The following is a 14,298-nucleotide window of genomic DNA, read 5'->3' on the forward strand; positions in this document are numbered from 1 at the left end:
CGCTTTTGGAAAAATGCAAGTGACAGGCAGGATCCACTATTAATTGGTTTGGTTAAAGGTTCAATCACCCAAGAGACTATTGCACTTATACGTTTTGTCAGCAGTATCTCCTTTTGATATAAATGGCACAGTCCCTGCGGTAGCCTAGGAGGAAGATATTCTAAGTGAGCTCGCTTCTATCCGCTCAGTCTCTAGCTATGTTCTGCGAGCCTCTGCTGATAGTACTGCGGGGAGCAAGCCTCACTGACCGGTAATTGGTGAACAGGTCCTCCGTGTCCGGCTCCAGAATCTGCAGGCGCTTGTTACAGCGATGTGCAGGAGGCGGTATGCACTTCTGTGCGGTCCCACAGGGTGATGGAAGGGTATATCGAGTGGGAGCTAGGGTAGTGGATGCCCAAAAAGTATCCTTGACACATTTCTCCGCTGCAAAAAGACGGCGGTTTCTCCAGAAGCAATGTAGTATCAAAGGCCTTAGCGAAATCCAGGAAAATCACATCCACAGCATTTCCGTCATCAAAATTTCTGCTAACCTCCTCATAGAATCATACTAGATTAGTTTGGCATGAAAGATTTTTCACAAACCCATGCTGGTTCCTACTGAGTACACGATGATGCTCTAAATATTCCAGGATACCATCCCTCAAAAATCCTTCAAATCGTTTTCCCACTATCGATGTTAAACTTACAGGTCTGTAATTTTGCAGGATCATCCTTTTTTCCTTTCTTGAATATTAGCACTACCTCTGCTATTCTCGTCTTTTGGTACTCTGCCTGTTAGTGAGTTGCTAAAGATGTAATTAAGTGGGATAGCTAGTTCCTCCCTTAATTCCATAAGTACCCTGGGATGGATCCCATCTGGCCCCGGTGATTGATTTGTTTTCAGTTTGCTGAGCCTCGCAATTATTTAGTTGTGCGCGAAATCCGCAATGAGATCCACATTCTTTGTCCCATTTGTGGTATGTGTTTGTACAAGTTACTTAATTTAATATTTTCTAAAATAAATATTTGGCCTAGGGGTGCCTTGCCAAAATTTTGATGCTCTAGGGTGCAGTGATTCAAAAAAGTTTGGGAACCACTGCTTTATGGGAATTGAGCAACAGTTTTCCTGTGCTTCATAAACAAGGTTGGGCAGGCAGATGTGTACTCGATTGCAACTTGTTTTCACAAGAAGGCAGATGCTTTCCTATAACAGATTCTTTCTTTCCAGAACAAATGCAGTGGACACCTTTTTTAATTTGGTTGAATTGTCACTTAATTTGGTTGAATTGTCACTTAAGATATGTGTCCTCCTTTTTTCCTCAGTCGCATCCTAAAGCCAATAGGATCAGGAGGTTCTAGTGGTCCTCCCCATTTTGGCAAAGGAGAAAGTGGTTCTCCCATCAGTGTTGCCTAGTCTTTCCCCTATCCACACATTTCTGTTCCCCAATCCACACTGCTCTGTCTTCTGCTAAGTCCTTCAGTTGCATAGATTGCATCTGTGAATTAGCAGCTCCACCTTTGTGTTAGTGACAGCAATCTCACTCTGAGATTGCTGAATCTGCATTTTACCACAGGCTGTGATGGCATACCATATATGTATTGCGCACACCTTTCAGGTCCAACGTCTAGTCAGGTTCAACGTCTAGTCAGGTTCAACAGCACTAGCGCTAGTAGCAGAACCAATGGTGAGCCACTTTCAAATAAGAACATTAACATCGTTCAACATTCACTGTAGATGATTTATGAATTAAAAAAAAAAAGACAATTTAAACCTTTAAAGCAGACTGTTTGAATTGCAAGAAAATAAAAAAAAATTGGATTGCAAAGGGTTGAGGCACCAGCCTTAATGATTGTAATTTCATTGCTTTTTGGAGTTTGAGTGGAAGAGCTACAACAGGTTTCTGAAATGTCAGATCATGTGTAAGAAGCCTTAATGGGACATGTGAAACCATCTGTTCCTTTGCATGCTCAGAAAGATTTCAGATTTCATAATCGCACTCCCGGGAGAGAGATGCAAAAAAGAATCAAGAGCTGGCCTGCTTTGTTCAAAAGAAGGGAAAGGTGCAGTTAAGTTTCGCAGTAAGGCTATTGATATTGTACCCTGGGCAAGGTGGAGCAATGTGGGAGCTTCAATGGGTACTACTGACGTACTCCTGGTTTATGACTCCTTTGAATCATTGGATAAGAAGTACCAGAAGTCCCTGTCTTGATGGCTAGATGAGCAGTTGTAGGAGGCACTCTCCTGGCACATCCACAGCTTTTGGTGATAACTACAGTTGCGAATGGTAAGCTCCTCTTTTGCAAAGAAGTTGCCAGGGGGAATGCTTCTTGTAAGAACGAGATGAGAGGGCAGTATGGTTGCCGATCTTTTTTCAGAATGAAATGGCAGGAAAACATTTCCGTCTTTTCAGACAATGTTGCTGTGGTGGCTTCTCTCAATTGTCAGGGTGGTACAAGGAGTTTGACTATAATGGAGGAAGTCACAAATGTCATGGTATGGGCAGTGAAACATTTGATGCTATTAACAGCCTTGCATGTTTTAGGGAAGGAAAATGTGATTGTGGATTACCTTAGCAGGAACAAGGTCCATCCAGGAAAATGGCCGCTGGGGGATTTAGTTTTCCGGCTTGAAATAGATCCGATGGCAACATCCAAGAATGCAAATCTGGATCATTTATTTTCCAATTACAACATGGTAGGATCTTGGGCGATAGATGCCCTGTCCCAGAAGCTAAATTTTGAGGTAGGTTATGTCTTCCCACCATTCTCTCTCATCACCAGAGTTCTGAAGAAAATAATGAAAAGCAAGTGATTATCATCCTGACCTTTTGGCGGAGAAGGACATTATTCCCTGCTGTCCTGATAATGGCAGTCAAGGGTCCCTTAACATTGCCAACAGAGCCGGGAATGTTATGTCATGTCATGGTCCTCTGCAGTATCCAGACCCTCAGAAGCAACATTTAGACTGCGTGGAAGTTGAACAAAGATTTCTAGAAGGCAAAGGGTTGTCACCACCTTTTTCATCTTGTTACAGGCACAATCTGTGTACTTCATGATGCATATCTTCATGTTCTGATTTGGGCTGGTCATCATTCTCCTCTGTTTTGTAGTCTGACCTGATCACTATGAATTTCAGGCTCTGTCAGGATATCAAAACAAAATGTGTGGAGACTCTGATTCCCCACTAGATGGCGCTGCCACACAAATATTTCACAATAAACCTCTGTTAGAGAAATATAATGCTTTTTATATTCTTTAGTTTAATAAAAAACCATGGTATACATAATAAGATCAATAAATGCGCATTTTTACACATAAAAAATTACACTCAAATATGACACACTAGACATACAACACAAAACATATAAGACTGCCTAGACACAGGCTGGCTATGAGGCTCACGGCTATATGTGAATATTTGAAACAATAAAGCTTTTAGCTTCTTGAGCAAATATTTACCAGTCCACATGGATTGTCACTCTTAATATGCTGGGTACGGATATGGATACCAGATCCTATATCTGAGCCGGGATAACTTTATATCTCCGCAATGGATGTCCACTCCCTTGATGAAAGGAGTTCAGCTCCAGGCACTGGTTCCGTTAGTGTCCCAATCCCAAATGGGATATTTGTATTCTAAGTGATGGTGGTGGCTGGCAATGGTCTGGCTAGAGCAGGCTTCTGAACCGTCCCAAATTATTAAAATATCATCTATATATCATTTAAAAAGTTTTATTTTGCTAAAAAAGGGGTTGTTGTCGTAAATTGTTTTCTTCTCCCAGCTCCCCATATGCAGGTTGGCGAAGCTGGGTGCGAACACTGTCCCCATTGCTGTCCCACACGTTTGTATGTAGAACAGCTCTAAAAAAATTTTAATAATTGTGGGACAGAATGAACTTCATTAATATGCAGATAAAATTCTTGTGTTCCCCGTCCAATTCTTGATCCATATCTAAAAACTCCATACAAGACTCTATCCCTTTGTTATGATCTATAGATGTATAGAGAGCTTGGACGTCTACTGTTGCCCACAGAAAACCTTCTTTCCACTCCATACCTTCTAGGGTTTGTAGTATTGCCGCAGTGTTTCTATCTATCTATCTAGAAAGGACCCTGCTTGCCATGGATCAGGAACTCAGGCAGAGCAGGAGCCGAACAAACACTGATTATTACTATAATGGAACTGCGCTGGCGGGCTGCATAAGGAGTGACTCGGCGTATGCGCTCTTGCACTAGGACAGTAATGCCCTCCAGCTGTTGTGAAACTACAAGACCCATCATGCCTTGCCCCAGTTTTGCTATTAGGGAATGCTAAAACTATGGTAAGGCATGCTGGGATGTGTAGTTTCACAGCAGCTTGAGGGCCACAGTTTGGACATGCCTGCACTAGGAGGACGCTGGTAGCAGCAGCGTCTCCAGCGCCAATAATACTCACTGTGTCACTCCTCATGCGGCACTGCACGCCTGAGCTGCATAAAAAGGGGAGAAGAGCCGCATGATCTAGAGCATCAGTTTCCGCCAACCACAATATTACCTTGGATACTTGGACATGTAAAGGATTAATGGAGGTTTGTATTCTTAGTGGCTCCAGTCTGGCCATGTTGGTTGTGGTACATCCACAACTTATAATACGGCTGGTTCCTGCATCCTTACGGAAGGATTTTCAACTTCAAACCAGAAAAGCCAATATCATGATGATCTGGCTGTGCTAGACATTTGCTGAGCTCTATGGCTTTGGTTGGACCAGACTACTTTTGTCTGTCAGATTGATTCTCTGGTTTCTGGTCCTCTGTTCAAAAATTTGCTAGTTTTCATTTCTTTGCCTCTGGTTACGTCTAATGTGGCGATTGCTGCGCCGGAGCCCCCTTCCAGGAGGTGAATGGATGCCGCACAAAGGCATCCATTCACCTCCTCCCTGCCTCCGCTGCTGTCTGCACAATACAGCAGACAGCAGAGGAGGCTGTGTGTGCCCTCCGTCCAGCATACCAGTTTACACTGCCGCAAACCCACGTCCTGCCTTTCTTTCACCCTGGTCAGGACCTGGGTAAGAAGTCCTGTGTAAATGGACACCGTTTATCCCATTTACGCTGCAGCCCGGGTCCACGAGGGAAAAACCCGGGTTTTTGCAACGTTGTAAAAGTGGTATAACTCAACTGCAGATTTTTTTTTTTCTACTCAAATATAAAGAAATGTATTCTAGAAACTTATCAAACACATTAATGCTAGACTTTTGAGAAGTGCTTTCTAGAGGCCCATACACACTTGGAGATGTTTAGCTGATATTCCCTCAAACTTGGTGTTTTGAGTGGCTTTCAGCTCAAAGCCGCCCTGTGTGTGCGGCCCAGCGATGAGTGGTGATGCACGCTCCCGCATCATCGCTGTGAAATACTTTCATCTGCTGGTATTACCAGCAGATGAGCGGCTTTGTGGACGGCTTTCCATAGCGCGCATCACTGGGGACATGATATGTAACTGGCACTATATATGTGCAAGACAATGAATGCTTGGCATTCAAATTCAGTGCTGAGATAGTACACACATTTTGTTTCACGTTTTGAAACCTTGTTTTTTGAACAATTAAAATATATTTGTGTGTATTTTATGTGGTAATAAAATATATTTGTGTGTATATTATGTGTTTATACAGCATAAATGCAAGATACTTCAAAATACATCATTGAAATATTAAAATATTCCGAAATACGGAATAATCCGTTATCCAAAATTCTCCTGGTCCCGAGCATTTTGCATAAGGGATACTCAACCTGTATGACCAATGTTAATGATCTAAGTTAACTCAAGCATAGTTTCTCTTTCGTCCATCCCGGTGACACAGCTAACCTTGGGATATAGGAGGGTCCGCAGGAGCCAAGGCACCTATGCTCAAATTCTTCTGGACGCAGGCTCCTCCATTCTGCTTCCCATCATGCTTCAGTTTGTTTTAGGTGCCCACACGAGTGGATGCTATGCTGATTGTCTGAATCTGCCGTTTTTCTTGGATTTTTACTAGAAATAGCTAGGTTTTTATTATTTTATTAACTTAGTGTTTAGTGCAGGTTTTTCACCAGTGTGCTGCTTCTGATAGAAGCGCTGCACACTGAGAGCACAGCAGAGGCTGACAGAAGCAGGTGCAGTTTCTCCTGGAAAGCAAGAGCTATCCCCGCTGATGCTGAGGTCACTGACAGCAAGCAGACAGATAAGTACACTGTATACTTTGCTTTGTGCTTTTCCTGACATTGTGCGCCTTGGGTTAACTATAACTGACGGTTGTGATGCTGCTGCTGCTGCTGTGGGGGGGGAGCACAGGGCATGTTATTGGACTGCAGATGTTGCATTGTTAAATTAACATGTAAACAGATGGATCAAGGGGATTTGTGCCCTGCTTGTGAATCTGTGCCCAGTGGTGCGCAGGCCCTGAGGTCTGAGCAACAAGAGCCTGTGTGGGCTGCTGCGTTGGGGAGGTCTATGAACCTTGGCTTGGCTGAGGCTCTTAATAGGCAAAAGGATAACTTGATAAAGTCTCCTGGCCCTAGTTCCTCCTCCTAGACTTCTATGGGATCCATTGCTCCTTCGCAAGGGGACCCTATGTTATTGATGGTCATACCGGATACTGCACAGGGAATTCATAGGATGAATTCTCTTATGGAAAAGTTTGCAGAACCTTCTGAAAGTCCTTCCTCCAGGCGGCCTTCAGCTACACCTCTGCTGTTAACTTTGGGTTCTAATGAGGATGGTGTGTGTGTGTGTGTGTGTGTGTGTGTGTGTGTGTGTGTGTGTGAAGATAATTTAAGTTGGGAGCAAAGGGAAGAGGCTGACTCTTCTGTCCCAGGCATTGAGGATTGAATCTTTGCTGTGAAACAGGCATTAGACTTGTCTGCGGAGGACAAGGTGCAGGCGCATTGTGTATTTAAAAGGATGCATAGAGATTGTTACATTCCCTTCGGACGAAGGTATGGTTTCCTTGTTGGGGGAACCTCGGAAAGTTCCAGAAAAAGTGACTGTCAAAGAGGTTTGCAAATATGTACCCCATGCCTGAAGAGCATGTAAAGTTGTGGGAGAAAGTCCCGTTAGTGGTCTAAAGCGACAGCCTTGCTGGTCCAGGGTGGGGAAGCTTTCAAGGACCCCGTAGACAGAAAAGTGGAAGGATGCCTGAAGGCAGTTTTTGAAGGAGTGGTCTATACACTCTGCCCCATTATTGCTTCAGCTTGGGTAGCCAAAGCAATGATTAAATGGGCTGAGGCTTTGGGAGATCAGCTGCGGCCTGATTCCGAGGCATTTCTCTAAGCAGAAAAGCTCAGATGTGCAGCATAGTACATTTCTGAGGCTGGGGAAGAAGGCGCAAAGATGGCGTCAGGTATCCCCCATGTCTGTGTCTGCAAGGCGGGCCCTCTGGCTTAAGGTCTGGGAAGCAGACTAAAGCTGGGTACACATATATACAATCGTCGGGCCGTTCTTCCAATCTGGGGGCAAACGGCCGTTCGATTGTATAGGTGTGTACGCTGTCCCAATTGCTGCTGTGCGACCGATAAACGGCCAAAAACGCTCTTGGCCGTCCACGGTCGGTCGGTCGAAGGTTCTTTGCTGCTTAATATTTCATCCGACAGGACGGCTCCATATCGGAACAAAAGTGAAGTGTGTACGCACGTTCGATCGATATGCTTGACAGTTTGACAAAGCACGGTGGTATGCTGCATTATGAGAGACCCTGTAACCCTTTGCCTGCTGTTTTAACTAATGTGTGTTTAATGCCTTGACTGCTCAACACTCTAGAGGCATCACTTTAAGACATTAATCAATGTTGAAGTTTTAATAGAGTGGGCTGGAAGCTCTTTTTAGGGCACCATAACACACTATTAAAACTTCAACATTGATTAATGTCTTAAAGTGATGCGTCTAAAGTGTTGAGCAGTGAGGCATTATACACACATTAGTTAAAACAGCAGGCAAAGGGTTACAGGGTCTCTCATATACTTCTTCTTGCGATTGTTTGGACGGGAGTACATCGGACGTCGCAAGTAAAATTGTACATATGTGTACGCGCAGAACGGTCGTATGTTTTGGACGGCCGAACGTGTATTTGGTCGATCGAACGGTCGCAAGAAAAAGGAAATTGTACATATGTGTACCCAGCTTAAGAATCAAAGAGTCTTTGGCCTTTAAAGGGGAGCTGCTTTTTGGTTCCGAACTGGAGTCCATCATAAAGCAAGCAGCGGGGGAAGAGTACATTTCTCCCTACTATGGCAAAAGCTTCAGGTTCAAATTTTGGTGTTTTTAAACCTGCTCTTTGCTCATGCTTTCGGGGTGGAGCATCCAGCAAAGGTCAGGCGGGAAGAGGTAGATTCCCAGCCAGTAAAGTGAAATCTTCCAAATCTAGATTTGAAGCATTTGGTAAGAAGCAGGTGTCTAAAGGAGAGGATAAGTCCTCTGCATGACGTGGTGAAGGCTCCCCATTCTGGCCTCAGGGTGGGGGGGGGGGTCGCCTCCTGCAGTTTTGGGACAAGTGGAATATTCCAACCTCAGACCCTTGGGTTCTTTCAATTGTCTCAAAGGGCTTCCGGATAAATCCCAGGGGTGGTCCTCCACAGAGATTTCTCCCAACCCCTTTGCCAAGGGAAGCCAGTTCACGTACTGCCCTACTGGGGGCGGCATTGGCTCTCAGGGAAAAGGCGGTTGTGATCCCGGTTCCTTAGGAGGAACGCAAGAAGGGTTTTTACTCAATTATTTTCTTCATTCCCAAACCGGACGGGTCGGTCAGACCTATACTAAATTTAAAGTCTAAATCATTTCCGCATGGAGTCCTTGTGCTCAGTGCTTGGCAGCATAGAGCCAGGGAAATATTTGGCATCCGTATATATTCAGGATGCATATCTTCATATACCCATATGCAAAGAACATCAGTCCTTACTTCGCTTTGCGACAGAGGAGACTCATTTACAGTTCCAGGCTCTACCCTTTGGTCTGGCAACAGCGCCAAGGGTGTTCACAAAGGTGATGGCTGTCATGGCAGCGGTACTGAGGCTGAGAGGGATAGTGATTATTCCCTACTTAAACGATCTGCTATTCAAAGCAGAATCAGAGGAAAAACTCCAGGAACACCTAAGTGTCGCCACCGTTCTTGCAGGACATAGGATGGGTGTTAAATCTCCCCAAGTCCCATTTGATCCCCACACAGACACTGCTGTTTCTGGCGGTCATTTTGGACACTCACTTGCACCGGGTATTTCTACCGGAGACCAAAGCAAGGGACACCCGTCGGGCATCCAATCCTACAGTTTGGCAGAGGGTGAAGCTTCTCTGCAACATGGTGGCAACTTTCGAGACGCTCCAGTTTGCCAGTTTTCATTCCAGAACATTTCAATGGAACATCCTTTCCTGTTGGTCAGGGAATGCAAAAACCATGAAACGAGAGATTACTTCTATCCCAGGAGACAATGAGTCCTTAGTCTGGTGAATGGACGTAGAGACGTTGCAGCTGGGGTGGTCACTCTGCTCTTGGGACTGGGTGGTGATAACGCTTGATGCCAGTCTCAGGGGTTGGGGGCAGTTCCCTTCACCTACGGTTGCAGGGCCTGTGGTCCAAACAGGAATCCAGACTGCCAATAAATATATTGGAACTTCAAGCGGTTTGGGAGACTCTTCAACAGGCGGAAAATTGACTGAAGGGCCTCCTGATCAGGGTACGGACGGTGGCTTACCTGAATCATCAGGGCGGGACTCGCAGCAGGATGGCGATGCAGGAAGTCTCACGGATTTTCACTTGGGCAGAAATCAACATTCCTGGTCTGTTGTGTTCATGCCGGGGATCCGGAATATAGAGGCAGATTTCCTCAGCAGAGAGGACCTGCTAGAGGGATAATGGTCATTACATCTGGAAGTATTCCAGGAGATTGTGAGTCACTGGGGGCTCCCAGAAGTGGATTTAATGGCATCCAGGAGCAACTGTCCGGTTCCGAAATTTTGTTCCCGGACCAGGGACCCAGCCGCTTGGGCGGTGGATGCCATGACGGTTCCATGGCACTTTCACCTGGTTTACATTTTTCCCCCATTCCCAATGATACCGCGGGTGCTGAGAAAGGTGAAGTCTCAACAAGTGCAAGCCATTCTGATTGCACCACACTGGCCCAAGAGTACGTGGTAATTGGACATTTTGAGATTGTCAACGGACTCTTGGCCCCTTCCTCTTTGACAGGACCTTCTAATACAAGGGCCATTTCTGTATCTGGACCTCCCTCTGCTCAATTTGACTGCCTGGCTTATGAGACCTCCTTACTAAAGAAAAAAAGGATTGTGTGACGCAGTTATTCATGCTATGCTAAGGGCTCATAAGCCGGTGTCTGCTGCAAATTATCATCAAGTCTGGAAAATCAGGTGGTGTGAGCGTCAGAAGGTGCACACCTCTAGGTTCAAGGTGTCCAGATTGTTAGATTTCCTTCAGGATGGTTTCTCAACAGGTTTGGGATTAAAGTCCATAAAGGTACAAATTTCTGCTCTATCCATTTTCTTCCAGAAAAGGATAGCCTTTTTACCTGAGCCTTTTTTGCAAGGTGTTACCAGATTAAAACCTCCATATAGGCAACCGGTGGCGCAGTGGGATTTATCATTTGGTTCTGTCAGTATTACAGAATCCCCCTTTTGAACCGTTAAGGTTGGCTGACCTAAAATATGTTTCTTGGAAATTAACCTTTTTTGTTAGCCATTGCTTCGGCTAGACATGTTGTTGTTGTTGTGCCACAAGTTTTTCGAAGCGCTGTACAAAGGAACAGTACAGGGAGACAATACAGTATTACATTGAATAAATAACAAAAAAATAGAGTACAAATAAAGAGCGCCACAGTTTAATACACATTACAGCTTACATATAAGTAGTGAGGACTCAATCAACATACAACTTGAGGCCAATGATGGAGATGAGTATGCATACGAAGATGGTCACTGAGTGTTTGAGTATAGGAGAGCTGTGAGTGAAATGTGAAGAGAAGAGGGCTTTGACAACAGGAGGGAAGAGGGCCCTGCTCGGAGGAGTTTACAATCTAGTAGGATGGGGAGACAGACAGATTACAAGAGGTGCAAGCAAGTGGGTGGGGGCTAGGTGGTTAAGGTCAGTAATTGCCTTTGCTTACACCAAGGTAGGTAGACCTGTTCCTTCTCAAATTAATGCACATACCACCAGGTCAGTTGCTTCCTCTTTGGCTGTGCGTCATGGGGCTACGGCGGAGCAGTTGTGCAGGGCTGCCACTTGGTCCTCTGTTCACACCTTTACCAAATTTTACATGTTCCATGAGTTTGTGTCGGAGGACGCTTCTTTTGGACGGGCAGTGATGAGAACTGTTAGTCTGAGCGTACCCTCCCAAAGGACTGGCTCATGAACGTCCCAAGGTTAGCTGTGTCACTGGGATGGACGAAAGAGAAAAGGGTATTTTTGTAAAAACTTACTGTTAGAACCCCTTTCTCTGAGTCCATCCCAGTGACGCAGCAATCCCTCCCTTATGGTCAGTAAGTCATACCGTTCATGTGTGTCATGTTATGGTTATATGATTGTGCATATAAGATGTCGGGCATTGTATGGAGTTGTATATCCTCAGAGAAAGGGGTTCGAACGGTAAGTTCTTTCAAAAATCCCCTTTTATGCTTTATTTTACAATATGGTGAAAAAGGAGGAGAGTATTGCCGGGAGTGATTGGCTAATTGCCAAGCACAAACCAGCAAATTCCGGCGCTAAAATGATTGTCTTAATAATTAAATAGGTTTGGTTATAATGGCCCTTATTCTGATCGGTTCGGAAACGGCCGCATGCGGCCGTTCCGCCGATGTTTTCGCTCTGCGCATGTGCAGAGGGCACTCTGCGCATGTGCAGGCGAAATCGCCGCACACTTCTTTTGACCGCCACAAAGGGGGCGGATAGGGGCGTGAGGGGCTACTTAGCCTCATTTCCCTATGCATACGCCCCGCGTTTCATGGGCGTTCCCATGCAAACGCGGGGCGTATGCATGGTAATGAGGCCATGACGCGCGTGTAGGGGGCGGGCAGCTGACATCGCCGGATGTCAGCTGCCCGCCCCAATACAAGATTTCACACGGACAAGTGTCCGTGTGGTCTTGTGCTGCGGGACCTGGTGGAGCGTGCGGCCCTGCATTCGATGTTCGGCGACCATCGAATGCAGGGGCAGCTCCCAAGGTGGAGGAGGCGTATCCCCGTCCACTTTCATACGGATCGCCACATATCCGCGTACGGACGGAGGTGGCGATCCGTACGCAAGGCGGGGATTCGTCTGTGCGGTCGGAGCCGCATATGCGGCTCCGGCCGCACCGATCAGAATAAGGGCCAATGTGTCAACACCAATTGCTGCACGTGTTAAATGAGTTTGACTAAACTCAAAAAGAAGATTTGCAAAGGAAGGGGTTAACACTTTGCGCTAAAGGTGTAGGTGTTGCTCTGGTGGTTACCGGTGAACAATATGAAGACTGGACACACCTCTTAAATTTAGCATATAATATTTATTAATTAGTAAAAAAAGGCAATAAAATAAGCAATAGAGCTCTTGAATGTAGTAAAATATGCAGTAAATCGCTAAATATATTGCACAAATATTAATAAGCTGAATATAGCAACAAAAAGAGTAATTTAACTGTCCATCACGTTTGCAATTAGTATCTCCGCATAAATAGTAAGGGTTAGTAGTACAAATGCTCAAGCCAAGCCAGGAAGTTAGTAGCTGGAAAGCTATAGGTGATGAGCCCCTTTTTGTTAGCGTATATATGGCACGCACAAGGCAGTCCAACGGGGTTTCACAGTAGCTTATGACAATTTATATTTGAAAAGATCTCACCCTCCGTGGTAGTAAGGAAGAAGGCGGGGAGCCTGATGTTTCTGCGGCTCAACCCGCTACAGCAAGTAGATGACCGGCTCAGATGTTTTTCCGTATGGCGGGGATTGGTCTCAACCCGCTTACTTAGAGGTGGGAGGGGACCGTGGATAAGGTACCATGTGAATATGACGATTGGCGTCCGTGCCTGTCGAATGAGGCGGGTCTGTGGAGCCGGTGGTGTCGCCTCACGTGTCCAGGGACGTATCAGTCCGGGCGAGCTAGGCTGGGGCTGCGGAGAGTACTGGCGTGATGACGTCAAGTGGAAGTGGTAATAGTCAACGCGTTTTGTCTCTATGGTAACGAGACTTTTTCAAGACTGATATGGACTTCCATATTGTGATGCTTTTTAAAGGCTCAATGCTCATTATTCAATCATCAATCAATTATTTACAATAAAGATAAAAAACAGGTGTGTCCAGTAATAACTAAAAATAATATACATATAAAACACAAAAACATTTTTATTTAGAAAGTATAAGTATATGTGCAGACTTAATTCTGCGTGCTCAGAATAAATAGATCGTGTTCTACACAAAATAGCCATTAAGTGAATTATTGGCACAGGTGTCTGCATCAGTAGTTTGCAAAAAAGCAACATTAATTAAATAATAAATATTATATGCTAAATTTTAAGAGGTGTGTCCAGTCTTCATATTGTTCACCGGTACCCACCAGAGCAACACCTACACCTTTAGCGCAAAGTGTTAACCCCTTCCTTTGCAAATCTCATTTTACAATATCACATGCATATCAACTCTGTCGTATCTGCACTATTTGATTATACTCCTCACTATGTGCTATGTTCTTATTTGGTTGACAAATTCAAAAACTAATAATTGTTTGTAAAAAAATAAAAAGTATGGTGGATGTAAATACTTGCAGATCTTAATGATTAACAAAACATGCAACAAATGAAGCATGCTTTATAGATTCACTAATTGTAAGTTTTTTATGATTTTATGCCTTGATTTGTAATGTAACTTACAATAGAAACTTAACCTTTCTCATTTGTCTGTCTAATGTGGTCTCCTGTTTTGTTTGTAATGATCTAGCTTGACTACAGTGTGGGATGGAAGAAGCTTAAGGAAGTATTTGGGATTGCTGGCACAGTAGTGCGAGCTGATGTTCTGGAAGACAAGAGCGGAAAGAGCAGAGGTATTGCCACAGTCACCTATGAACAGCCTATTGAAGCTGTACAAGCAATATGTATCCTTCTGAAAATATGCTACATATAAGAAAGTGATTTTTTTTATTTTATAAATTTCATTCAGAAAAGATTTCTACTAGAACATATTATGATCTGTAGGTGGTCCAATTCTTTTAGGGAGCAGTTAAGGTGTAAATAGCTGAAATTCTGTGCTATATAAAACCTTTTTTTTAATAGTGTAAAATAGCACAAATAGTTTGTCTGCGCTTCTGTTTTTTTCCCACTGTGCTAAATAATTCAAATGTGG

General features: G+C 44.5%; 1 protein-coding gene across 1 annotated transcript in view; it reads left to right on the forward strand.

Annotated features, from left to right (window-relative positions):
* The window catches only part of HNRNPM (heterogeneous nuclear ribonucleoprotein M), a 169,358-nt gene that overhangs the window by 57,445 nt on the left and 97,615 nt on the right, over window positions 1–14,298 (forward strand). Inside the window, exon 7 of the mRNA XM_083179038.1 lies at window positions 13,897–14,050. Coding sequence (XP_083035164.1) covers window positions 13,897–14,050 — 154 coding nt within the window. The remainder of the gene's footprint in view (window positions 1–13,896; window positions 14,051–14,298) is intronic.

The sequence above is a fragment of the Crinia signifera genome, chromosome 1, assembly GCF_055691185.1.
Source record: "Crinia signifera chromosome 1, ASM5569118v1, whole genome shotgun sequence".
Taxonomy (NCBI): domain Eukaryota; kingdom Metazoa; phylum Chordata; class Amphibia; order Anura; family Myobatrachidae; genus Crinia; species Crinia signifera.